At 41.0% G+C, this 26870-nt stretch overlaps 2 protein-coding genes across 7 annotated transcripts in view; one reads left to right on the top strand and one right to left on the bottom strand.

The window, feature by feature from the left end:
* atad2b (ATPase family AAA domain containing 2B) overlaps positions 1-16725 on the top strand; it is a 65971-nt gene extending 49246 nt beyond the window's left edge. For 4 of the 6 annotated variants that reach the window (XM_029462891.1, XM_029462890.1, XM_029462889.1 and 1 more), the window contains 2 exons: positions 8479-8607; positions 14064-16725. In XM_029462891.1, coding sequence (XP_029318751.1) covers positions 8479-8607; positions 14064-14105 — 171 coding nt within the window. In that variant the 3' untranslated portion in view covers positions 14106-16725. The remainder of the gene's footprint in view (positions 1-8478; positions 8608-14063) is intronic. The other 2 variants (XR_003834606.1, XR_003834605.1) reach the window with 2 other exon arrangements.
* Positions 16726-17587: 862 nt separating this feature from the next.
* klhl29 (kelch like family member 29) overlaps positions 17588-26870 on the bottom strand; it is a 199232-nt gene continuing 189949 nt past the window's right edge. Inside the window, 2 exon segments of the mRNA XM_029462893.1 lie at positions 17588-19061; positions 21927-22071. Of these exon segments, the coding sequence (XP_029318753.1) occupies positions 18878-19061; positions 21927-22071 (329 nt within the window). The 3' untranslated portion in view covers positions 17588-18877.

Genomic DNA, 26870 nt, shown 5'->3' with positions numbered 1-26870 from the left:
ATATTCAAATAGTACAATGTGCCGTCAACTTTAAAAAGTGCCATTAAGGCATTAAGTGCCTACAGACTGGAGACTTTCACAAGAGACCTGTCAAAATACAAATGTTTGTTTCTGTTTTCTTGACCTTTTTTCTAGTGTTAGGTCACTGCCTAGCATCAATTTTGTGGAATGTGTACATACACGGTTAGAAAAACCCTCATAGCCACTCTAGTACTAAGGCGTTATCTTACCCACCAAGAGTTCAGCTTTTTTAAAACCCATCACCATGTTTCTTGATTCTACACGCTCATTATTCTAATTCAGACCATGAAGGATGTAACAGCTGGGCTGATTTGGCATTGTGCACTGACTGTGGATTGGCGAGTTACCAGGTACTGTGATCTGTATCAAAGCAATGATCTGGTAACAGGAAGATGAACATGGTCACACAAAATGTCCATGGCCATTTATTATGATCGTGATCACTTTACATATTCAGTTGTTAGGATGTGTCGATGTGTTACAGCACTCGAAGAACATCACACATTCTAAAAATAATTAAACAATTTTAATATTTAAGGAAAATGAATTCTGTAGCTACAGACAATCTTGGAAACAGAAAACCCTGAAGTTTCAGCGTAGCCATATATTAATACATATTCACTTAAAGTACTAATGAAATAAAGAGAAGGTAGATATTTCAACAAACATTAACAGCCCCACACCCCAGCAGTAAATAAGAAGATGTTGAAATATAGACATATTGGTTTCAACAGAGCCAGCTGTGGCAAATTGTAACATTCTGCAACTAATTACACTGATTATGGAAAAGAGGAGCTATAATCTATAAAAATGTTATCAATATGCTTTTGTTTTTGTCTTAAGTTCATTCGGGCAATTGTTTTTAAATGTTGGCAGCGTGGATGAAGGTTTTCTGTGTGATTTCTCCTCCGTTTTGTAAACGAAACAGCTGTTCATTTCTATACTCTAGATTGGTCACTTATTGCTTCCTATGGACTGTTGAAATCCCATTTTCGTGTACACACATTAATATGCAAATGCAGCAGAATGAACGAGCCCTCGTGTCCTTCGGTTGGAATGGTGTTAAAAATGGCACTGACGATCATACTCGGCTTAGGCCTTCTCCCTTTGAAGGCTAACCGTTCACGTTATCTTTAGGGAGCCAGCAGAGCTAGCTAGACCTGTCAACCTATTTTCTTGCTGGCATACCCTGTCACATACACTGTATAGTGCTCATCCCAGAAACCTTCTGCATTTCACATTAATTCATCCCTTCGTCCTCAGTGATTTTCTTTAGCTTCCAAACATAGAAAAGGTTGAACAGAATTGGTGTCTGGATAATAAGAAGTCCACCATTATTTGAGCAGGGTCTAGAATGCAGCACATGCACTGAAGGTTTTTTGTGGAATGAGACTTGAGGTGTGGAGGATGGGGGAACTCAATCATGGATGACGAGCCGTAAGCTTCCTCCACATCCATAGGTCTGTTCTGGAGCTAATGCTGTCACACTGCCCTTCCTAGATGGAAACTTCTGAGGCTTATCCCTCTTTTACATTCACCCTATGGTCATGGCACTGTCTCTCTCCCCTTTTCATCTTTCAAACATCAATTTTGTATCCCAGCTCTCTGAACACGGAGAAAGCCAATTAAAGTGGCAGACCATTTCCACATCTCTCAATCAACAGGTGCACTTCCTGCGACATTTGAAAGAAACATGGGTTATGACTCAAACATGAGCTTCTCGCTGCCTCACTAGATCCGCCAACTTGTCCTATGTGTTCCAGTAACTCAGAGCATATGAAGCATCTCCCTGGTTTTTTTTTTGGGGGGGGGGTTTGCACGCTAGGGTCCCAACTAATACCCCAAGTGTAAATTGGAGCCTCGGCTCAGTGGGCTCCCCTGACAGCGCTTCTCACTGATCAAGTTGGGGGTGCTTGGTTTTAGGCTGCTCTGTGTAGTGTAATTGATGTAAAAGAAGTGTTCTTCTGACATGTGCTTACTTCTTTCCTCCATGCTCCGAAGTGACATCCCGCTAGCAAGCCATTATCTAGTGGCTTTTACCAATCTCCTATGGGGATGCTGGCGTGTGCGTGTTTTGTCTTGCCAAACCTGACTCCCATCGTTCAAACTGATTGACAGGCTTGTTTTCACTGGCCTGATCTTACTGCTTCAACTTGCTGCCCCTGTGAACAGCCACACACAGGACTAATCTGGAGGTTTATTTGTTAGTAGGGGGAAGAAGGGAGATATCTTAAAGAAACAGATCGTGAAAAGAGGGGACTGTGAATAATTGCTTTTTCATCCCCCGGCTTACAGAACAAATTGAATATCCGGTGCGCAGGATGAGAGTCACCATTTAAGCAGATATTTGCTGGCAGTGCTGGGATTGGCATGCTGCCTGATGTGTATTAGGGCACGCAGTGAGTGTTGTACTGTTGCTTCAGTCGCATTCATTGATTGCAGAGGGCTGATTATTTCTGACTTTTAACTTGATGGAAGAGGCTCTGAAATCTCTGGAATTAAACACCATCAGTGTGTTCACATACCCTACACTCAAACCCTGTAGGACAGAGATTATTATTATTAGTAGTAGTATTATTTCAGTGTTCCCATCCCGCCTTTCAGAGCCACAGCAGTTATTTTCTCTCTTTCACTTAGTACAATCAAGTTCTGTTATTGCCAGTTTCACTGAAATGATGCTTGACGCTGTCTGGATCAAAATGAATTCCTCGGCATGAATAAATAGGTCCTGAGGCTTGTTTCTCTAACTACTCCAAAATGTCTCTTATTGTCAGCTGTTTTCTTTCATCAATAATCAGACACTTGTCCACAGATGGACTGGAAGAAGTGGTGGTGATGATTGCAGATGAGAATTCAGAAACAAGAAATCCAATCTGGCCCAGCAATTTTTCCTTCATTTCACAGAGAACACACAGATTATCGTCTGCTGTGCTGTTTTCTTTAGCAGCTGCCTAGAAAGAGCTAGTGTTTCTAGTTGCTGGCACAGTATGGTGTCTTTTGGCTTGATGCTTAGCTATTACAGCATGTCAGGATTTCCTGTTTTAGAGAAGCCTGTCAATGCAAATTGCCCCATTTCAGTTTGTCATCTTCCCTCATTTTTAGTACTAATAACAGCGGGGGGCTTTGGCAAAGTAGTCATGCCACATGTCTGATCAAAAGAGAACAGTTTAATAGTAGGGCTGGACCAGCGTTTGATTGTCAATAAAAATAGATGGCGTTTGAAGTGCTTCTTTTTATTTCCATTCATTCCCACTGATGGCCTTTACAATGTGGCTATTTGCATGTAATTGCACTTCCAAAGCTGTGTCTGTTGGCCATGCGTGTGATGGCCAGCAGTATCGGCTCACACAACATAAACGTCTCTTGTGTTCTCTTCATATATTCTGTAGTAGTTTGCCCTCTTGCCAAGCCTCCGGGTTGATTTATTATGTCCTTTTGCAGTTCCTAAAACAAACATTACTCTCTGGTCAGTTAGTGTCTTACATGTGCTTTTAATGAGCAATGAAACAACACATGAATATGAAAGGAGGCTCATGTCACACGCTTTGCTACAGCCTCATCACCCGGCTGCCTACAAAACCTTGATGACATAAATTTAAGCAGCAAAACATATTCTCATAATGCATAACTGACATATCTGAATTGCTTAGTGCTTGGTCAGCATGTAACACCGTCCAACACTCTCCCCAATACACACAGTTTGTTGCTACTACACATGTAAAGGACATTGTATCGATTAACCTTTATTTCCTTTGAGGTTAACCCTAAGTTTAACCCATAGCTGATCGATAGCTAGTCCTTTCTATAACCTTGACCTAATATTTACTTTTTCAATATTCATTGTTTGACCTTTGGTATTGCCATCAGTGCATTAATTTTGAAAACATAAGGTGATTTTGCAGCCGCATGTGGAGGTGTGTTTGGGGTTATTTGTATAAAGTCAGTGCTGCAAGTTTCTCTTTTATTACATTGTGATATTGGATCCCTGCTGCCTTGAATGTATAAAATATTACAATTCTTCCCTGTAGCCTACATACCGAACATCGTATTCGTACTTAACTGTTTTATTGAATATAAACTGTATTATTCTTGAAAAAAAATCCCCCCCCCCCAAAACATGGCACTGAAAATGGAGGAGTAAATGTTGCTTAATCATTTTTTACATTTCTCATTATTCTTACCTTGACCTTCAGTGGCAAATAGTGCGAGATTAATCAAAAATAATTACGCTCTGATTGGACGGTGTGGCACAATCCGACAGTGATGCATTTTATTCTTTAATATTTGTATTTAATGTATTTTATATGTGCTGTTACTGGCAAATTTACTATTTTCATAATGTGAATGTCTGAGTCACTGATTAAACATTGTGACATCTAGACTTTGTGTCACATAGATATTGAAACACAGAGATCCTAAATGACATACTTGTTGATAATAAAACAACACATTTTTATTAGGCCACATATTCAAATCGCAAATAAATAAGTAATACCATCCTTAAACAATATCAGTGGATTAGATGTATTAACCTATTGAATAATGTATTTTAATAAAGATCTTGCACAAATGACCTACTACATAATATTATATACCCGTTTCTCTCTGAAGAGGCTGAAGAGAATTCTTTAGTGATTTGATGTTGGAAGTAAAGCCGAGCATTTAAGATGATTTGTCAACCCCAGCAGGGTTTTTACATGCCCATCCAAAAGGGATGACCATTTCATTTTAATGTGCTGAGACCATGGTAATATGATTTGTCATGATCGTCCCTGACCCTTATAACACTATCTATATTGCATTACCTGTGTGACCGAGTGCCCTGTAAGCCACATCATTTGCCACTGCAACTGGATTTCTTCTTTTTTTTTTCTTCTTCTTCTTCAGCAAATCATCATCCGCTAGTGTCACATCCACACATTTAAAGCATTCATGGTATTCATGCTAACAAGTAAACCAGAATAATTTATAATTCATTATTTTACAAGTGTTGGAAAAAAAAATCTAAGTTAAAAGAGGAAGAAGGGGGTGAATTGTTCTCTTAGAGGCAGATATTGAAGGCTTAATAATGTCCCTGGTGACAGTCACTGTTGGGCTTCAAATCCTTGCTTTTTTCCCCTCACTGCCTGCTAGCCCTTTTTCCCTCACACACGCGCACTCGCACTCTCTCACACTCTCACACCCCACTACACTCACACACACACACACAGAGCGCTAGTGAGACATCCTTCAGTGATCAAAGAGGAAGACCCTCCAGTATTTCACAATTACCTCCCAGTTTGCATGTGTGGTTGTTTGTTTGAAAACTAGGCACATAATTATATTACCATCAACAATTTGTGATGACATAATAGTAGCATTAGTATTTCTTTTTTGGAAGAATGTGAGACTGTGGGGTGAGTTCACCATGACATTTCACTAATTATGTTTGAAAGAGCAACTCGACACCAATAGAAAGTCTTGTATTTGCTGAGTGCCGGTGGTTGAGATTCCCCACATTTATAAATGTATTAATGTGTTCTGTAACACAGACACAATCCATGTCGACTGAAGTAGAGGTTTCTCTAGCTGGCCATAAGGAATCGAGGCACATGGCCCAAATTTGAGATTCTGGTATCAGTGAAGTAGCATAAATCGTTTGAAATATGTAGTAGGCTAGACCCAGTGGTGGTTTTATTATCTGCTAGTAATCCTAACCTGGCCTGGAAAGCACAAGGAATAAGAGAAATATAGGCATGCCTCTGCAGAGCGTTGATGGTGTGACTAGAATTGACTAGTATCTTCTCACAGAGAGTTAGTGTTTGTTGTTTTGCAATTTGCTATTTTGCTTAATGTCATTTAAATAGTGCAATTATCTGGTTAGAATTGTGCATAAATGATCAGACGTGAGCACCCAGTATTAAGTCATTGTGTTACAATTATTCATGGAATTTGCAAAAATCAAATCTTCTTTTCACAGGCAGTATTTTGGTATTAATATAACTCCACAAACCATTATTCTGCCTTGTTCCCATCACAAGCCCTCTTGGCTCCATCTGTGGTTTGAAGAAACATGGGGATAGATAGAGACGTGAGTGAAGAAAGGGATGTTAGTAAAGATGGGGAAGGGGAAGATGGAACGGGGAGTTTAGAGGGGTGTGAGGTTAAATGGTCCATGTCAGTAGCAGTCTTTAACGCATGGGATTACTGCCCTTTTGTGTGCAGTGAGCTAACTCAATCACTGAGCCTGTGTAAGACACACTCACTATTTATCCCACACTGTCACAGCCATCCTGATCAAGCCGACAGACGCTGGGGAAGTACACCGCAGCAATCAGCTGGCTAACGGTAAAGAGGAGGATACATAGAGTGGACAAAGAGAGCGGTTACAAGGAAGGAAATACAGGAACAAGAAGAGAGCGAAAAAACAAATGCATTGGAAGAAAATGATGTAAAGTGTTGGTTGAAGAGGACATAAGGAGAACCTCTATAAAACATTAAAGTAGGTAGGAGGTGATGTAGTGAAATGCACTGAAAGTAAGAGACGGCTTACATAATGAAATATAGGAAGAAACGAAGTGTGTTGGATGACTGGGGGGGACTTTCACATTACTAAGCATACTGTATGTGAGATGGGTTGTAACTATGCTAATTTAAGCTTTTATGCATATGTTGTTAAAAATAGGCATCTCACTGTGATGTGCTCTATTTGGTCCTCTTATGAGCTCTCATGGCTGGGTTGAAACCTGAGAACCCCCTTGATGTTAGACCAGAGTTGCAGTATAAAAAGCACTAAAAGAATCCAATATAATGTGCTCAATATAGAGCGGCGGACAGCGCTTTTTTGAAGGCAGCTGTGATGATCATTATGACTTTGAATAAATTCTGAATATTAGAGAAATTCGTGTTCTAAGCTTCTGTATGCGCACTTTATTTGTCAAGGGACCTACAGTTATTAGATGGGCCAGGCGGAGGTTTTTTATGTCCAAGGCATATTACTGGTGAATCCTCCTACACAGCCAGATTAAGTTATGAAAGTGTAAAATATTTGTAAGGTATTATCTACTCAATTACATGTCATGTTTCCAGGCTATTGAGCTCAACATGATAAGCACCGACTGGAAGTCAAACTAAGAAAGTTGCTTTCAGTGACAGATTACAGGAGAAAGTCTATCTGCTATTCAAAATCTACTATTGTTAAAACATTTATGTAGGTAATGGATAAATAAATAAATGTTGAAAATGTGTTTTATCGCCTTGAGAGTAAAATAGCCACCAAGTTTCTAATCTTGTAACAGGTGTCATTTCTCACTCTTAATACAGTTGTGCTCAGTGTGGAGCGGAGTCATTTTTACAGGGTTGTAATGGGGTTTTGTGACGCAAATAGAAAAGTCTACACAAGTAAACATTCTTAACAATGCAGGCCTCTGACGGGCTCTAGTAATCTCCCCCGCCACCCATCACTTTCACTGTCAGCATTGTTGTAGGGGAGATACGAGAATAGTTATGCAACAGTAGCCACAGCGTGGCCTGATAGTTGTCCTTGGAGACTTTCCAGGACCCATCAGCAGTGTTGCTTTATCAACATGTTGCTAACCAAGTATAAAGCTAGTGAAGTGTTGCTCTCAAGGTCACACTTGTGGTCATGAGTTAAGTGTGTCTTAGGATTCAATTTCTACTGAAGTTTTTGTTGACGTGAAGCCGTAGTCTGATACTTTAATCGAGACGACTGTTCTGTCATTTAAAGTGAAGTCATAGTCTGACGGAGTACAGTGATTAATACAATGCTAACCTTTTTGTCTCTTTAATTTTTATTTTGCTCACTGTAATTATCTCTCAGACGTTCGCTGATGAGAGGCTTAGACAAACATCCACGTCTTATTAATCTCGACATTGCCTCGGTTTTATGTGTTTAACTCTATGGTCACTGTCTCTCTCTCACACGCACCATTTATTTTCTGCTGTGGTTTCTCTGTTTGCCTTGTGTCAGTGATGGTAACTTTAATTATTGTGTCTTTTCTGTCTCAGTCCATGCATTATGATAAGCCCCGTGTTTAAATAGACACACACACACATATATATATATATATATATATATATATATATATATATATATATATACACACACACACACACACACGCATTGGCTTGGGTACAATGTGAGAAACGGGTCAATTAAAAGGGCCTTTGATTGTCCAGAATGTTTTAATTAAAGTAGCAGTGAAATGTAAACTTGGTTCTAATTATGATTAGCCTAAATTAGCTGTCACTCCGATCTTAATTGCTTTTGAATAGAGCTGACCTCCAAAATCTCCATGCACCAACATCAGCGCTCCTCCGCTTGTTATGCAGCAGTGTATTGATTCTCCATAGACGTGTTTGTGGATATTAGATATAATGTATAGTATGTCTCTTTAAGAAGTAACTAAGTGTTTAATACTTTATTGGTAATGTCTTTGTTTGTGTCTCTCCCCTCAGGCTCTGCTGGATATGGTGGTGAAGAAGAGTGAGGGCTACAGCGTGGAGCAGCTGGAGAGACTGTACTCGCTTCTCAGCCAGTGTATCTACCGGCATCGCAGAGAGTACGAGAAGACCCAGCTACTGGAGGTCAGAAACACACATTCTGCGTTGACGAGGAGTTTATTAAGCGAGAAAATAATCAGCAGATTATTTAATAGTTAAAATAATCGTTTGTTGCCACCATATCGTCAACTGAGGGTTAACAAGGTCTATCTGACAAATTTGAGGTCTATGTCTCAAACGGCTTTAAAGTTAACAGGGTCTATCTGCATCACTCATTTATGCAGATGTTGTAGATATTTGCTGAGTCAGTGAGATCTACAAAGGTCTATCTCCACATGTTCAAGCATCATTTTAGTATCACAAAGGTCTATCTGCTGACGACCAATAGCAGGGCGGGAAATGAATCACGTGATCATTTGAAGCACACAAATAACTTATTCAAAACGTTTTGCTGCCGTTTTATATGTATGTAATCTAGTAGATAGTAGTTCAAGTTAAGATCATTAGTAGTTTAATAAAGTCTTAAAAATTCAGATTTATTAGCAAATATAATGTTCACTTTTAAGTTTCCTGCCACGTGGAACTTGTGTAAACATTTTTAGAGCTTAAAATGAAGCTAAGTTGCATAAAATACAGTTGAGGGTTAAATTTAAAAAAAAAATTGGGGGGGGGGGGGAATGTCAGATAGACCCTTGGGACTCTGGTTTTCCAACAATTTTGGAACCACTAAGGTCTATCTGCAAAATGAGTTTAGTTTCTACCCATAATACACTGAATTGGCCCAAATAGTCTTAACTTCACGACCTAGTGTGCAGCATGTGATCTGTCAGAATTGGTTGGATTTGGTTTTATAGTGTCCACGTTATGAACTGTTGAATTTTCAAATGCATTTTCCTCAAAACTGGTCAAAGTGCAGATAGACCTTGTTAACCCTCAGTGATATGTGAGACACAGTTACGGGATTCCAACCTCCCATCCTTTCACCTCACAATGTTTCCCCTCTTGTTGCCGGCTAACCAGCAAGAAGGTTTAAGCTTCGAAGAGAATATGTGAATGTGGGAACCTCTATTGCAGCTCTCTAACGAGGGACATAATTTGTGCGCAACATATGTGACTTTCAAGATTACTCTATTTGTGGCTAGGGAAATTTGACTTGGAAATGAAGGCTGCCACATAAAACAGACAAGTTCCGACATAAAGTTTGTTCAAACACGTGCAACACTGCCCCTCATTTCACTCCTTCATATGTCCTGAGTTTACGAGATTCACAGATTATTAATCCGTTTTATCATGAGTAGTTCTGCAAGGCATACTGTGGCAAAATGACCAGCAGAAGAAACCTAAAGATAAATGTATTTTCTGGCTTCACTTTCTGCGTATGCTGCAGATTTATCATCATGCAAGCAAAATACATCAGTCCAAGTAACATGATGCCAAGAGCATGTGGCCCTTTGACAGTGAGGTTCTAAATAACTGCTAACATTTATTGAACTAATGACATTCCAGGCACGATGGGGGCAAATGATATCCGAGATGAAGTTTTTCAGTGTCTCTTTTGGGGTTTAGATATCGACATCCACACACTGTGAGAAGCTCAAACAGGGATTAGCATCATGGCACAAACCACAGCTAGGTGTAGCTGTTGGAGGATAGATACCCACCGCAGGAGCGGAGCAGTTGTGGTATGAATCGATATCAGGGTTGAAACTTAAGGATTTATGTTTGTTAGTTGTCTTTGCTTCAGACAATGATCTAATGAGCACAGTAGGGACTTTGAGTAAGGGAGGAAAGTGTAGAAGTTTGGTTTCAGAATGTGTATTTGAGACGTACAGAGATAAGTGAGTCCCTGAGCTCGAATCCAAAGCAGTTAATTAAAGAACCTTATATTCCACAAAGAGACGCACCGATTGATCAGAATCAAGTTATTTAATAGTCAATGTTTTTATTATAAACATGCAATATAATTCAAATATTCCATTAAGAAAAATTATTTGCTGTCTATTGTTCTTAGAAAGAAGGGAAATTGGTATCGGTGCTTCTCAATTCCATTGTTCTCACTGAAACAAGGAGAAAATAAAAATGATTAAATACGAGTTTCTTGATCAAAAAATGTCAAACTATTTTTAAGAACTCATTGAGTGTTCATTGTAGCACTCTAAGTGAGTTGAGGTTTATTTCATTTAGCCCATGTCTCATTCTTCAGTCATAGGGTCAACACAAAGACCCCTAATATAAGGTAATCATTCACCCCCCCCCCCCTATTTTCATTTTTAATCTGTCTTGACAATGTGCCGTACAGAAAAAGCTGCTGTATATTTTCCCAGAATCCCATCTGGTCCTCTGCTGCTGCTGTAGGATGTCAGTGCAGACAGCAGGCCAGGAATGGCAGTGTCCTGGTGCTGGTAGCCAGAACTGGCTGTCAGGATGTCAAAGAGAGGGAGTGTGAGAGGGAGAGAGCAGTGAGCCAGGTGGTGCCGCCTGTCGACAGGCCGGCTGGTGGAGGAGGGGAGGCGCATGTCTGGCTTCGTCTCATACTGCCAGCCTAAATGGGTGTTTCCAGAGCAGAAATGTCAGCCCGTTTGGCACGTGTTTTGTTTGCCTATGTTTCCAACACACATCTCGACTCCACAGCAGGTCGTCTCCTTGTTCCTCTTTAGGGAATGCAAAAACATCCGCACATACAAGCTCGTATGCCGGGTTGATACTCAGTATGGCGGCTGAAGCTATTCCCACTTAATGTTGCAGCGCATGGTGTTAGTGTCTACATCGTAGAGACGAGTGAAATGGAGCGTGTCCATACATTTGTCTCCTTTACTCTTCCCCCCCCCCCCCCCCGTCCTCCTCTGAGTACGGCTTGTCTCGGTCTTCCAGGAGAGCTGACCTTTCAGCAGATGGAGTGGACTACACCGGCTTCCAGTTAAAGCCAGAGGGACCCTTTCTGCCCTGTACACAATAACACGGCAACTATGTTCCTACAAATTGACGTTCATATCCCTAGACCGGGTATTACAAATTTCCCGTTCCTTTAGACCTTTAGACCTTTCACCTGAATCTACGCGGTGCCACTAGTCAAGTTAGCGGAAAATCGTTTGGTTGGTTATTTCTTTGCTTATTTGTGTGCTAATTGCTGAATATCGTGGTCTACAGGCCATTTCATACACCCTTTTTTGGCTTATCGAAAGCAACATCAGAGGCAGTGTCGAAAATTATTCCTAAAACGCGTTGGATTTCTAGGTCCATTGGATGTTGTCTTGTTCTTATTCCTGCAGATAGATATTAAAATGTAGATGACGTGACTTTGACACGGAAAGCTCTTTGTGTGTACTCTTTAAATCAGTCATTATGATGTCAGACGAGGACTTCTTTTGATAATCAGCAGAGAATTCTGTAGAACAGAAAGCAATGCAGCCCAATCTTTCATCATCGTGTGACTGCGTTGTCAGTAGCCTGAGAAACAACACCGTCACCCAGAAGCAACACACAAGATTGTTCTCTCTCAACTCTCCCTTTTTTTCTTTCTTTTGTGGGGTATAAAATGCACTATGTTGTTGTTTTTGCTCTCCTAACACACACACACACACACACACACACACACACACACACACACACACACACATACACACACACACACACACAGAACCCTAACCCTCTCCCAGGGGTTGTAGGAAATTTGTTCTGGGAAATAGAGGACATCAGTAACTGAGGTGGAAGTAGATGAGACCGGTTCAAAGAAGGCGGGTACACCAAAGTAATTTATTACACCTTTGTCACAAATTGATGACATCTTGACAGCACTGATGCTGGTTTTTCTTTTAATGCATAGCATGGATGGCCCCTTTGGGAAATTAAACTCCTAAATCTACAACTCTGCCATGCTGTAGCTAATGAGCGACGCAGGAATTATACCTTGCCACGCTGGTCGACTTCCACTCATGCTAGAGAGCAAAAGAGCGCTGCAGGCCTAACTTTGTTAGTGAGAAGAGTAGGTTAGTGCGACGGAGACTTGTTGTTGTTGGTTGCTGTATTTTCGGGATGACAAGGTGATAGGCCTTCTGGCAGATAAACCCGAGATCACACCGGTGCAAGGCGGCAAAGAGCTTATTTGCGCGTTAGTGTGTGGGTGTACAGTGTGACAGACAGGCGGCATAGATGTGTCTAAACGCGGACTGTGCCTGATGAGCAGAAACTTTCAGGGAATTTTCTAAACTAGTGACTTTTTATTCGGCTTCACTTTTCATACCGTCATTGACGACATTCTACAGCTTATGTGACCTGGTGTTGATAGTTGTGGGGGGGGTATGATGATGAAGTGCTTCAATAATCTTATATTCGGAGTTGGAAGGGTAGTTAAGATGACAGAATAGCATCAGTCCAGTGACATTTTTGAAATGCATTTAGAATATATTGCAATATATGTTGGGCATTGTTTTCATTATATCTACATTATCAAATGAACATCTATCCACAATGCAGTCTTGGTTACAATAACAGAGCACTATGGCATCACTTGAACAGAGAGGATTATATTCGACATTGATCATCAGAAGTCGACTTGTGAATTCAATGCCATTTCATATCCAACAAAAGTGCATTAACAAGGCATTCAGGTTGACTTTCAACCAGCCCAAACCTTCAACAGCATTTCTATGAGGATTTCTGAAAGGAAGAAATGATGAATATAACACTTTTTATTTCTTTTGGAAAACCCACTAACTCAGCAAAGCATTTAGAAAGTATTCGTTTGTTTTCTCTCAATTAAACCTTTGGTCTCTAAAATCTCATCAAATAGTAATAAATAAAATATATTGTGCTGCTTTGGTCCAAACTAAAAGCAAACACTCACATTTAAGAAGCTGGCACCGGTGAATTTAATATAAACAAAACATTTATTAAATCATTATTTAATCATTACGGCTTTAAAAAAACAACTTGCCTACAGAACAGATTGAGAAGGTGTCAAATAGTTTCCAGGGATTCAAGACATTACAGCACTTAGTATTTGAGTTCTTCTTCTGTGTCGGCCAATGGTTGAAGCGATGTTGGTGTGAGGGGCAAAAGTTTTCTGTCAAGTAGGAAAAGTTCACCCCTCTTTTTTTTATAAAGGAAAAGGCTTTTTACTGTTAAGTTGCTAGTTTTTAACTTTGGTTGTATATTTTGAAATTGGTATCTTGTCGCGGCGTCTGTTGCACTGACTCAGCCATTCAGATGAAGGAACACACACAGTGCAACATCTTCAAGGCATTAATCATGGTCTATTGCAGGCTAACATCCATCTCTCTTCCTCCGGCTCTGCTCAGATTTAGTCAGTGTCAAACTCTGCTGTTTCACGCTGAGAAAAATGGCCTGCCTCATTCCAGCACAGCTTTGCTTCATTTTCCATCATTTATCATGGTGAAAGCTGTTGTTAGCTGTAGGAAATATCCAAGTCATATAGAAACCATGGTGCACAGATGCTTTTTTACACACATCTGAGTTTGCAGTGCTGGTTGAGACTAAGCAATATCTGTTTATGTGTGTGTGTGTGTGTGTGTGTGTTGCAGGAGATGGAGGAGAGAATCCAGCATTTTGATACATTCCTGTGAGATGGAGAGGATACCATATCAGCCTGGGACCACAAAGACACACACACAAACTGAGTGAGAGAGAGAGAGAGAGAGAGAGAGAGAAGGAGCTTCAGCCCTCAACACAAAACACACACACACACACACACACACACACTCACAGAAAAATCCAGAGCCCTCTTCTTGCTGGGAGGGGAAACACAACGAGGACGACGTTGAGGACAGAGACATTCAATGGTGCTATCGTCTCAGGAACCTGGCCAGATCCAGACCCATTCTACACAACCAAACTCCTGGAGGTGTGTCAGTCACACACACGCACACACACACCCAACGGTGACGGGCCACCCTGGTGCTACTCGGGTGCTATCCTAACTTTCATCCACGCTGCTCTTTGGGATTACTTCTTAACTTGGATGACTAGCAAAACCAACAGATCGGGTGATGTCATATCGCAACCTGGCGGTCCGCTTCTCTCCTGAGCAGGCCCTGCATAAAACACTCGCACACACTTGCATGTATTTCGACAAACACACACCCAGATCCTCACCAGCAGAAGTGTAAGTGCAGAGTGCTGCTAGGAGATGAGTACAGATAATGTTCTGAATCACTGAACCACATTGCTGATCCCATCTCCGTGGAATGCTTCGTCATAGGTCAGTTGTTACCATGCGCAGTTAATTTTTTCTGTCATTTTAGCTTCTTGATTAATTCAATACCTGAGCCACCGTCAAGCATGCTCACCCAGAACAAAAGTTTACAAAGAAGTTTTTAGTGTGAACACAAACTCGATGAGGTTAGCACAGCAGGAATAGAGCTGATTGTGTCCTCTTCGTTACAGCAGCCGTCGGGTGTGGAGAGTTTGTCTCAGAGTTACTGGTGATCAGGCGGAGCGTCACCTGTCGGTCAGCTGTACAACCACTTCGTTCATACTCCACCTCTGGCAGTTCACACTCTCAGCAGATTGTCATGTCCTAAATCGTTTGTGGTAGCTGAACCCCCTCCTCCTCCTCACTACATCCTCAGTCTTAATGTTTTCCCTCCCGCTCAAGCTGTGCCCGCCAGTTGATTTTCCTACCGACGCCCCCGGCTGAGGAACTGGAAGCAGTACAAATTGGAATGCGTCTAGAGTTTGCACTGCCTAGCGTGTGCCTTATTTAAAACCCTTATATGAAACTGATATATTTAGCAGGATTTTTTTATTTACTTGTGACAATGAACAAGCTCCAATTTAGGGGTGGGTCCTAACCACTGAGGTCATACTGACCTTGAAGCAAAAAAAATGATATATATATTTCAATGCCATTAGGACGTTTAAAACATATCTAGGTTATACATCTCCAACCTCGGCCAAATCAACCAATTGAAAACATTTTAAAATTCTGAATACAAAATTAGATGTTTTAGATAATACTTACCTTCTGTGGCCAGATGCATCTGAAATGTTTCGATATTTTAATGTATTCATGCGCTGTTGAAAGCCAGTTTTCCATATGCAAAAAAAATAATTATGAGTCAAATGATTTAGCGTGCCAAGTGTTATCCCACTCACTAAACAAAGGTGCTGACATACATTCACAGGAATTTTGTTAACGATGAAAATGTTCTATTAGATGGTCATAACAACCTATGTGTTATGTTGTGTATTTGATTAATCTTTTTTTTACTTTTTTTTATAAAATGCTTTGCTTGAGTTGAGATTTTGAATGGGTTGTGAATCCATAATGAACAAGGCCATTCTAGGCAGTGCCCGTCACTAAGGTGTATAAAGCATTACATGATTATTTTTTTCCTCCTTTCAAATGTGTGTGTGTGTGTGTGTAGCGACTTTATGGACATTTCCTTTTTTTTTTTCATCTGTTTTTCTCGACACCAGACAAGAGAAGCTTTATTCTCATCTGTGGCCAACACAGTAAATGTTTTTTCTGACTGCAGTAAATGAAGGTTTTTACTGAAGCTTTATAAAGTTCTCATGGCATTGTCATGGTTTTGGAGATGCCATATTTTTGAGCAGGTGTAGACTGGAGAAGGCCCCCTTCTTTCACTCCGGTCCAATCCTCAAACCTCTGACCCCGGCTCACCTCTGCCTTTTCTCAGATTCTAGGTGACACAAGCAAAGACCATATGCAAACTGGCAATGACAGGTTAGCACTTGGACTACTGCAGAGAGAAAAACCAACGCTACCTCAGCTTAATTTATTTTAATGCGAAAACAGTTTACTGGGTACAAAATCAGTATTCCCCCCCCCCCCCCCCCCTCCCTCGAAATACTGTTGCAACATCTCCAGTACCATCAAAGGTACCAGATCAGTGAAACCACTGCAGTAATCCAAGAGTTGTTTATATCTCTCAGATTGTTATGTATGTTTGCATTTGAGCCACATGATGATTGCATACATTTAAGCATTTTCATGGACTGTATATTTTATGCTTTAGTTTCAGGTTCTCCTGTACCTAGACTCTGAGGAGGGATATCTTAGCTCCTTTCATATGATCACCCCCCATACCTTTCAGAAGCTACAGAGAGCACTTTTCTGCCTCTCGACACAACCATCACCTTTAATTTAAATTCAGCTTCTTTCTTTGCAGATTTTCATCTCATGATTCTGATTATTTATTATTAAACACGTTTTGCAACAAATTTTCAGTCGATTTGTCTTTTTGTACGTTTTGAAATGTAACAAATCTGGAAGCATCCATTTGAGTCGTTTTTGCTGAATTGCGTAGCGTTTGTGTAGCAGGTTTTATTTTGGCGTGTGTGTGTGGGGGAATAAAGGGTTTACAGGTCTCAGGTTCAACACGCGGCAACATGCCCTTTCAACATTTCTATTTATTTCATTGTTCTGGTGTTTTCTTTGTTAAAGTGGTGACAAACTGTCTGGCATACTGGAAGAGACTAACATTAGTAAGGATATTTAAAACGTAGTGTCTGTCTAGTACATCCCAGGATAACTTCTTTTAATGTTCACTTTGTCTCCACTTTCTGCCAAAAGAGTTGTTTTTTTTTTATTGAATTTAGAAACGCATATGGAAATAAAATATGGGTAGTTAAATGTCATACATTGTGATCTTCCTTTCTTATAAATTGTAGCCAGTTTGGACTAACAACCAATTTTTGTCTGGTAGTTGAGACTACTTAGTCCAGTATGCAGAAGGAAAGGGTTTGTTCTATCCTGAATTACTTTGTTCTTCCCTTTTTTTCTCAGTTAATTTTAGTCAAGTCTTACCATAGCTTTGTCAATGTTCGTCAGTGTATTTAACACACCTGTTCGCAACTGTTACTTTAGTGTAAGTTATATTTGAAATGAAACATTTACTGTATTTCTCGAATAAACTGCTGTGATATACTTGAATAAAAAGGTGCAAACTGTATATTTCAAGTGTTGACTTTTCTTACTGCAAATTTTACTTGCCTTTAAAAAAACAACCTCACTTTGGTAGTTTTGTGTACTAAATAAACATTACATGCCTCTTCGCTGTATTGAGTAGAGTGCGTTTCCCTACTTTACATAATAACAATACTCTTGATTCATTAATACAGTATACCAAAAGAAAAGTCTTGACAACGTGTTCATGTTCTGGTATATGTATTAGGTTTCAATAATAACAATTGTTAATTTCTCCTTTCTAGGTACAGATTTACAGACATACCATTTTGAATCCAACCTATCAGTTATTCTTTTCTAAAAACATTTATACAGAATTGCCTTCAGGTTTTAAAATATACATTTTTCCTTCCTGTATTTACAGAATACCAACCCAACATCATTTTAGGGTTGCAATGAGACGCGTTGTATAAAACAAAAAGAAGGTGGGTGGAAACTGATGAAAGACATAAAACATGGATCAACACAAAACTATAACAGTCACAGGTGATTATTGTGCTTTTTTTCCGGATCATCATCTGATCAGAGGTCAGCGGAAGGAGGAATTCTCTCTTAATGTCGTACCGTCTTTGTCCCAGGGAGCAAGAGAGTGAATCGAGTGGGGAAACAGGCCACTCATCCTCCAGATGATATCTCAATCAACTCCACAAGAACCAAGAAAATATAAAGATGTTCTCTTTTTCAACCCTACCTGACCCAGATTTGATGTTTTTTTCCTATGTTTTGCGAGTCATTAAAAGAACCGGGTTGCACAGAGTTCAAAATGACCTCATGAATCCACACTCGCAGTAAGAACTCCGCTTCCCGACACACAGTGGAGAGAGAAGAAACTCGTCGCATGCACTGATAAAGAGGCAAACGGTCAGTCGATTCCTTCACGTTTCCTCCTGTCCTGTAGATGTCACTACTGAAAAACATTCTTACACCACAAAGAAACTCTGCTCTCTAATGAGAGAAAGTAAAACTGACACCTGTCGAACAGAGGACAGAAATCTGGACTGGCAATGGCTTTCACTGTGCTGAGTCCGAGTAAAGTAAAGAAAGATGGCGGTGGTGAGTTCACAGAGATCTTGAACAGAACTGAACCAACTTTATCAAAAAACAAGGAGTTTGTAATTTACTAAGAGGGTCCCTGTGCCTGTTGGATGAGAGGATGAACTACTACCATGACACATACAGTACTGGAGGTTAGGCATCGTCACCTGGTATGGCTGAGTAGTTGAACATGAGTACATTCTGCACAGGGCGTTTTTTGGGAGGTGGGACAAGTAACAGAGTAGATGGATGCTGGCGTCAAGTCCAGAGGTTGACCGACTGGCTCCGGCCCTAAGCTGCCGCCGCACGTCGTCCCACAACCTGAGCTCAGCTGGTGTTTGCCGTAGACCCAGTGTGATCGGGTCCGAGTCCTCAGCCGCTCTGAATGTACTTCTTGATGACCACACAGCCGTGTCTGAAGAGCGGGCAGGGCAGTGACTGCAGGAGCGTCCAAGTGTTGGTGCAAGGGTCGAAGGTCTCCATGTTGCCGAGGGCTGGACCCTCGCTGCTCACGATGCCTCCTGTGGCGTAGATCTTCCCGTCCAGGATCACAGCGCTGCACAGGGAGACACAATTTTTGTTTTTTGTTCAGGTAACTTCCTTTTTAAGTTAGAGTTCTAGAATAGATTGATATTTTTGGGTAATACGCATATCTGCTTAAAGGTGAGAAGATCGACAGCACCATAATATCTGTCGTAAACTATAGCGCTAGCGCTAACGGGGTAACCCGCTAGCCTGGCTCTGTCAAATGGTTACAAAATCTCCAGCACCTCTAAAGCTCAATACAAATGATATGATGTTTCATTTGTTTAGTTTTAGTTTATCTTTAGTTTTAGGGTTAAGTGTCTAACTATGTCTAGACTCTGAGCAGTTGCCTGGCAACCAGCCATACCAGAATGTTAATGGTTGTGGCCAAGAAATATTCCAGCACAAAACTGTGAAATTGTGAATTGTTTTGACACATGTTTGCTTTCTTGCTTTCTCCCCTCTGTTTCAAGTATTTGTGCTAAGCTAAGCTAACTTGCTGTAGCCTTGTATGCACAGTACACACACAAGAGCGGTTTCAGTCTTCTGATCTGACTCTGAATATGCATCTTTCTCAAAAAGTCTAACTTTCTTTGATTTTCATGAAATCAAACCATGTTTTTGATAGCATTCATGGTGTACTGTATTTTTGATTTTACATCATTGAAATGAGCCTCACTGTTAAAGCTGGGGGTAAGCATTATCATTTTGGCTCCACAGGGCAGATAGACAATAATAATCTTTGAGCACATTGTAACTGAAGTGGTCTGAGAGAAAATGAGACTTCTGCACCTCCTCTTGGCCCTGCGTCAGGCTTTAGAACATCTAAGCTGTGACGGCAGACTTTGGCCATCACAGGTTCCTATTGGCTGTTCTACAAATACAGATGTGCATGCCTGTCCCTGCAGGTGCCGAACGCCTGATTCAATGGAGGAATATGCTGCAGGAAAAGTTGCAATTCAAGCATTGGCAACAACTGAAAACTGCAAAGCAGCCCAAAAAGGAAGGTTTTCTTTTCCAGAAAACTGCCTACGCTGTGGTACCACTTGAATTACAAATGATGGAATTTTTGTCCAATGACACCAAAAACATACTGCCTACCCCAGCTTTAACCGTTTAGTGTCTTACAGCCGCATCAGAGCTGCATTACTGCTTCTGCAAACCCATTGCTGCTGCTTCCAATTAAAAGCTCTGACTATTAGGGAAAATGAATAGCGAGAGATAATCAGTGTCAGGGAGATAAGTAGGTGAACGCAAGTGAGAGCTAATTTGGCAGTGATATGAGATATCTGATTCATCACGCAATATTGCTGATATTGTCAATAGTGATCAGACAAGGCTCGCCTTGTGTTTGTTTGACATCACTCGCATGCTCTCTCTGTGCCCAACAAGACTACTTTGTAAGGTAGGGGGAGGAAAACACATTGCATTCCCTCTTGAGGGCGAGAGAAAAAACTAATGAAAAAGCAAATATCTCTACAAATGTGCTCATTTGATACGAGAAACAGAAACAGGAGTTTGTGTGTGGAGAGGATTAAAACTTGGGCTGTAAGCTGATTAGGGCTTTGTGCTCCTATTGGGGTTTGGAACGATCTGCATTTACATAAGGTGCACGCTCAAATACACACTCAGAGCGAACAACATGCAGTCCTATTGCACAAATTCACAACACTGCTGGGAATGAAACAGATTATTACATAAAGCCTAAATCTACTCAGAGAGGAAGCACAGCTGATCCGAAAATGGAGAGAGCGCAGGGGCAAAGCCTGGAGCTGCTCTTCCTGATAAACAGAGGGGAGGGGCAGGCCTGCAGAGGGCCGGACGCAGTGAGGGGAGAATATCAGCTCTCCTGCACGATGACCTGCTAGACTTCATCTTATGTGCCGGGGCATGCACTGCAGATAGTGCTGTTTCTGAGTATCTGTGTGTTTCTCTTTTGGCAGCTCTGTGCATTTGTTGTTGCTCCCTTCCCCTCATCTTTTCCTCTCTCGTGTCAGACTTAGTTAAATGTAGCAGAACAGCTGTCTGGCGTGTGCTGGTGCAGCTTATCAATAACTCTGACAACGTGATTTATGTTGCACATTCTGCACATAAGATCACCGCCTGTAATTGCTTCCCAAATGTATTTTGTGCATGCTTCCTTCTTTCTCAGCTTCTGCAGAAAAAGAAGAAGAAAAAAAAAGGACTTTGGCCTAAGAAAGAGTTCATTATCAGGGAAACTGCACACCTCTGTGGCTCAAGCTGTGATATTAGGATGTGATACTGTGGTTCATTTTCATTTATCTCCCTTTATCATCCATCACGCACCCACAAGTGGTATAAAAGGTTTGGACCGCCGTTTTTTTTAGAACACGTGCAAACTCATAACTCACAGTTTGGAATCAGGATAAAATGGAGCAATTCAGTGCTTTGAAAGAAAGTTGATTAAATCAAGCTGAGTCTCTGCTATTCCAGCGGATGTGTCTCGTTTCTCTCAGCGTGACACATGACGGCTACTGATCAAGCAATTAAAAAAATCAAGACCATGAATTAGAAAGCTATTTCTCGACCGAGGGAGAAGATTCGCAACAGATGCACTACACAACACAACAGTTCGACACCGTCAGCCCACGACTGGTTTTGTTCAACTTTTAATTAAGTGGCCTGAAAACATTTTCCTCTGAAGCCGTTTACCTGTGTTTTGACACAAAGACTGACAGATTACTAATAAACTTGAGTTTTAAATCTTTAAAAAAATGCTGTGTTAAGAGTGTTTTTGAAGCTTCACACAAAACAGACCTGCAATTAATTTGAGCTTTTGAAAAATCTTTACAATTCCACACTGGGGATTTAAGTTACATGTGGCACTGCTACACATTAATTATATATATATATATACACATTAATAATCTCTTACCTGCAGAACTGCCGAGAGTGATTCATGTTGGGACCAGCCTTGATGTTGCCTTTGTCTGGATCATAGATAGTGGTGGCACGAGCGTAGGCTCCTCCCAGGATGAATATAAAGCCGTTTAGACTCACTGCAGGGGCATATTTGTTATCTAAAGATACAAGAGGAGGAAAGAAGACAAAGAGAGAGAGAGAGAGGGGGGGGGGGGGGGGGGGGAGAAGAGGAGTGAAAACAAGGAGCTATTGTTTGAATGTCTTTCACATGCAGCAGAAATTACCATTCAGTATAATGGCATCAATTTGTTTTCCTTTCCTCAGGCCGCATGCAAAAATCATCATCAACATTCTCCTTATCACTTTACAGATGTGCCATTCTCAAGATTGCTTTGGGAAAAGAATAGGGAATGGATGGCCAACCGGTGAAAAAGCGGAGTTGATAAATCACTGTGGCTTTATTGGGTTCTGCTCCAAAATATGTTTGGGCTTGGCAGCAATATAAAAGTGTTACCTTAGTCCCAATAATTCACAATTGCATTATGCCCTCTGGCAGATCCATACATTTACTAAAGGAAAAGATAGAAGAAAAGAAACACTGCACATGTATTGGAGAGACATGAGTGAACAGGTGGGATACTGCATACTGTGCATACTGTATAATTCAATCTGATACAGTATATAGCACAGGAGCAAAACAGAGGCATTGAAGCAGCACCGCTGTAGAATTATAGATGGGAAACAAAATTAAACTGTGGTTTGTGCGGAACAATGCCATTGGAAACCTGCAGCTTCAGAGCAGCGGCCCTGCTGTGGGAAGAGGAAGTGTATTTCAAACTCAGAGCAATTTCTCTCGAGCAGACTGCAGCTGGCCAATTTACAAGCAGCATGAATAATGCACAGACACTTGGCCGTGAGCCGCCGTCCTCACTGTTTTCTGCCACAATGGACAGACATCCTTCATTGGAGACGGGCAACAAGAGGAGGAACGTCTGACGCCTTAATAAGGGCAACCGAGGCCCTAAAAGCTCCTCTGTGCAGTCACGCCGCCTCGCCTTTCACCCTGCTGCTGAGAAGAGTCCGACATGTTTAATTAGCAGGTCACCTCTGGAGGCGAGAGGTGCTTCTGCTGCTCCGCAGGCGGACGTTCTGAGCGACTTGCACTGCATTATGTTTTCAGCTAGTGCACTTCAACTCATAATATTCTGTAAAAACAAGACCAGGGGCAAGGATGCATAAACTACACTAAGACAGAAATAAAACATACACAAGCCTCATTTTCCTTGCAACAGTTCTCCATAAATGGATTTAGAAACAACCTTAAACATCCGAGTGCATATTGATATCTGGTCCTGCTCCACCACTCATTAGATCTTGCTGTCAATAAGAAGAACAGCAAAGAAGGAATGCAATTTAACCGACCAGATTCTCCCGCAGCGCCGGAAACAGCCGTCATTACGCTCGGCTGTGACTATTTATACAGCCCATACCACTAATTCATCACATGCCTACACTTACAAACCATCAGCGCAATAATATCTCAATGATTCATTTAGATGTGAGAAGGATGATCAATGATTCATTTACAAAGCTCATATTGAAACAGACCACAAAGTGCTTCACAATTCAGGATCAAATGAAAAGATCATTAACAGATGGCTCCAAAGTCAATTAAAATAATCAAATTCATTACCCATTAATAATTTAAAATTGAGTTTAGAAATGCTCATTTGACCGGTATCAGAACCCTGTGTCGACTGCAGATATAACAACACAATGTTTTACTCTTAAATGACATTTCTCACCTTATATTTAATCTTCTCCGTATTAAAACCATGTGTTTGGCTTAAAAAGTGTCCCCCATGCTGAGTGGTTGACAATTCTAAGAAGTATTTATGGAAAAAGTACAGTACACGTACATTAAAGTATATTTCTTTTATAGTAAGAGGGACACAGCTAATGGAGGTATGGGGGGAGCATTGGGTATATGACTCAGAGAGCAGCTGGACTGTACGTGTACCCTGAAGTACGCTTGTTGATAAATAATACAGATATTTTCCTATGTATATTGGACTGTGTGCTTATGTAAATTGAACATATAGTGTATATAACCCATGTTAAGTTATTTTCGTTGGTTATTTTCAGTGTTTATATTATTAGTATTACTACTTTAATACATTTTTTTATTAAGACCTTAATAATGTTGTTACCCCTTGTAAAAGTCAACCTATGTTGAAATACTTTTTGATGTAAAAAGTCATTCTTCTTTTATAAGTACCAGTATGTTGTGTTTATACATCTGGCCGTCAGAGTCTAAAGCCACAACAATGCTACAGTGCTGACACGCTGAAGTTAAGCAGGTGTGAGATGTTACCATATTCACCATCGTACTTTAAAGTACAGCTGAGGCTGATGGGACGATTCATCCTTTTGGGAACATGTCACACAATTTCATGGTCAAATATTCGGAAACACTTTCTATGAAGACCACGTCTAGAGTCTGTTATGGGTGAATTGTAATGCATTTGTAATGCTTCCTAACTTGACTCAAACACACACAACGCTTTCTGATGCACTAGCAGCAGTAACACAACTATAGATGTGACTTATAAGGAAGTATAAGCGTCTTATGAATTCTCTTGACTAGTTACAATCTTGACGTTGACTAATGGGGCTTATAATGCATTATGACTACCTACACACACCTCATACTGTAGTATAGTATGCTGTGATTTCTTACATAATAATCACTTAACATTATTTTAAATGCATTACACTTTACTTACCACCAACAATGAAACATTCTGATGACGCATTCATTGAAATAGCATTACAATGCATTCATATGTACTTCACTTTAAACATACAATGATAACTTATGATACTGCATGTACTAGTATAGCTTACTACAGTTGATTGTTAAGGTCTGTTATAAGTAGACACAATGCATTATAAGCCCTATTAGTCAACCTCTAGTTTAAAACTAGTCAACAGTATCCTTAAGATGCTTATAATTCATTCTATAATGTTTCATGACTGTTGATATAGTGCATCAGAAAGCATTGGGTTTTTGAGTGTAGTCATAACATTACAATTGCATTATAATTCACTATGAATGCTCATGTTTTACGGAGACACTGCCATCCATGCTGCGTCCATGGCCTCTTAACTTTAGCCTCTAAATGACTTCATGCAGTTGTTTCATGTGTTACATGACCACGATGCAATCATTTACACACACTGAAGTCCAATCTGAAATTCCACTGCAACCATCTGAGGTATCAACTTCAATTTCAGCCCTTCAGAAACAAGTCTCCACTGATTGGTCCTCCTCACATTCTGCTTGACGTGTTTATTTTCTTCTTTTACCTTTTACATCTCATTGATATGCCGCTGACAGTCTTTACTAGCGTGTGTGTGTGTGTGTGTGCGCTCGTGTGTGTGTGTGCCAGCATAAGCGTGTGTACATGATGTTTTGTGTTAGGTCCCATAAACACAGAACACTCATTTCTCTTTGCACAGCGCCTGAGGCAGAATAATAACAGGATGCTCTCAAAGGAAAAACCTTTCTGTCTTTTCCCCCCACAGAAAGTCTCAGCATCGCTCCCTGCCTCTCGTGGACCCACAGTAAGCAGTGGGTTTGAATGTTTGGAGAAGGTGTACCTCATTCTCAGGACTGCTGTGGGGGTTCAACATCTCTCAGACACTTTGCTTCTGCTCTCGTCCCCTGGCCTTCGCCGCGGAAAACAAGCGCTTTGTGCTTAAACAACGCTGAGACACAGTAAAGAGCGTATAGACGAACCTTGCTATTCTTGGAGACTCAGAATGGTCTTTTGTCTCCTTTCACAGCTCCGATGTTAGAAAAGAATCAACAACTGACCACATTTTCCATAAAACATGAATAAATGGATGGAGGGGGGTGGAGCCAGCACAACAAGGCTTTAACACGGCGGCGGTGATGGAAGTACAGCCGTGCCTGCGGGGCAACACTGGCTGACGCAGCCTCTCACACTCTGATGAAACAGCTTAGTCACCGAATCTGGGACCCCTCGGGCTGGGGTCAAGGACGGCAAACAAGTGAAAACACACACAACACAAACACAAACACACACACACACACACACACACACACACACACACACACACACACACCCGTGGCTATGATGAAATTTGCGGCTGCTGTCTAAACAAACACCTTGCCGTTACCTCACATCCTTTCCTATCTGATTCCTGCATCACGGCAGATATCTGATTCTATAAAAGTGGAACACTACCGCAGAGATAACACACACACACAAATATATCACTAAATTATACCAATACTATATACTGTACAGATCTAGATAAGACTGCTCCCTCTGATAAAGACTCCCAAACAGAAGTCGTCATCACAAAGCATTACAGCGACGTGGAAATGTGCGGTCCCTCACAGGCGAAGGAGGAACAATAAACATTTTCCCCTGAAAGATGGAGGATGAGGTGCTGGGTGTCCTCTCAGGCTCCCCGCGTCCCAGCAGAGAGCACGAGGGAGCAGGAGAAAATAGGACAAAGAAGCTTCAGTTCTTGCTGCCAGATGCTTAGATAAGATTACAACAAGGTAATTGGAGCAGCAAAAACTTTTTTCTTTATCACACAATGTCCTTTTATGTGGTGTGAGGAGAATAAGAGCAGCCTTTGAAATGACGGGCCAAAAACAGCAGAGGGAGCGAAAGAGGACGATGTACTTTAATTAAGTATGATGGAGAACGGGTGGGTGGATGGGGGGGGGGTAGCTATGGAAACACTCCGTCTTTTCCACCTCTCTCGCTCTGTCACGTTCCCCTCGTCCATCCTCCACCTCCATAATGGCACTCTCAACCTGCCGTGCCCGCTTGGCTGACACGTCATTTGCGCGAGTAGTTGTTCTGCTGTCAATTTCCCGATAGAGCAGTCTGGGCGAGGCGCCTCTGCTCTCGGG

Source organism: Cottoperca gobio, chromosome 24 (assembly GCF_900634415.1).
Source record: "Cottoperca gobio chromosome 24, fCotGob3.1, whole genome shotgun sequence".
Taxonomy (NCBI): Eukaryota; Metazoa; Chordata; class Actinopteri; order Perciformes; family Bovichtidae; genus Cottoperca; species Cottoperca gobio.
The sequence above is the reverse complement of the archived record's forward strand: the minus strand, read 5'-3'. Positions and strand labels throughout refer to the sequence as shown.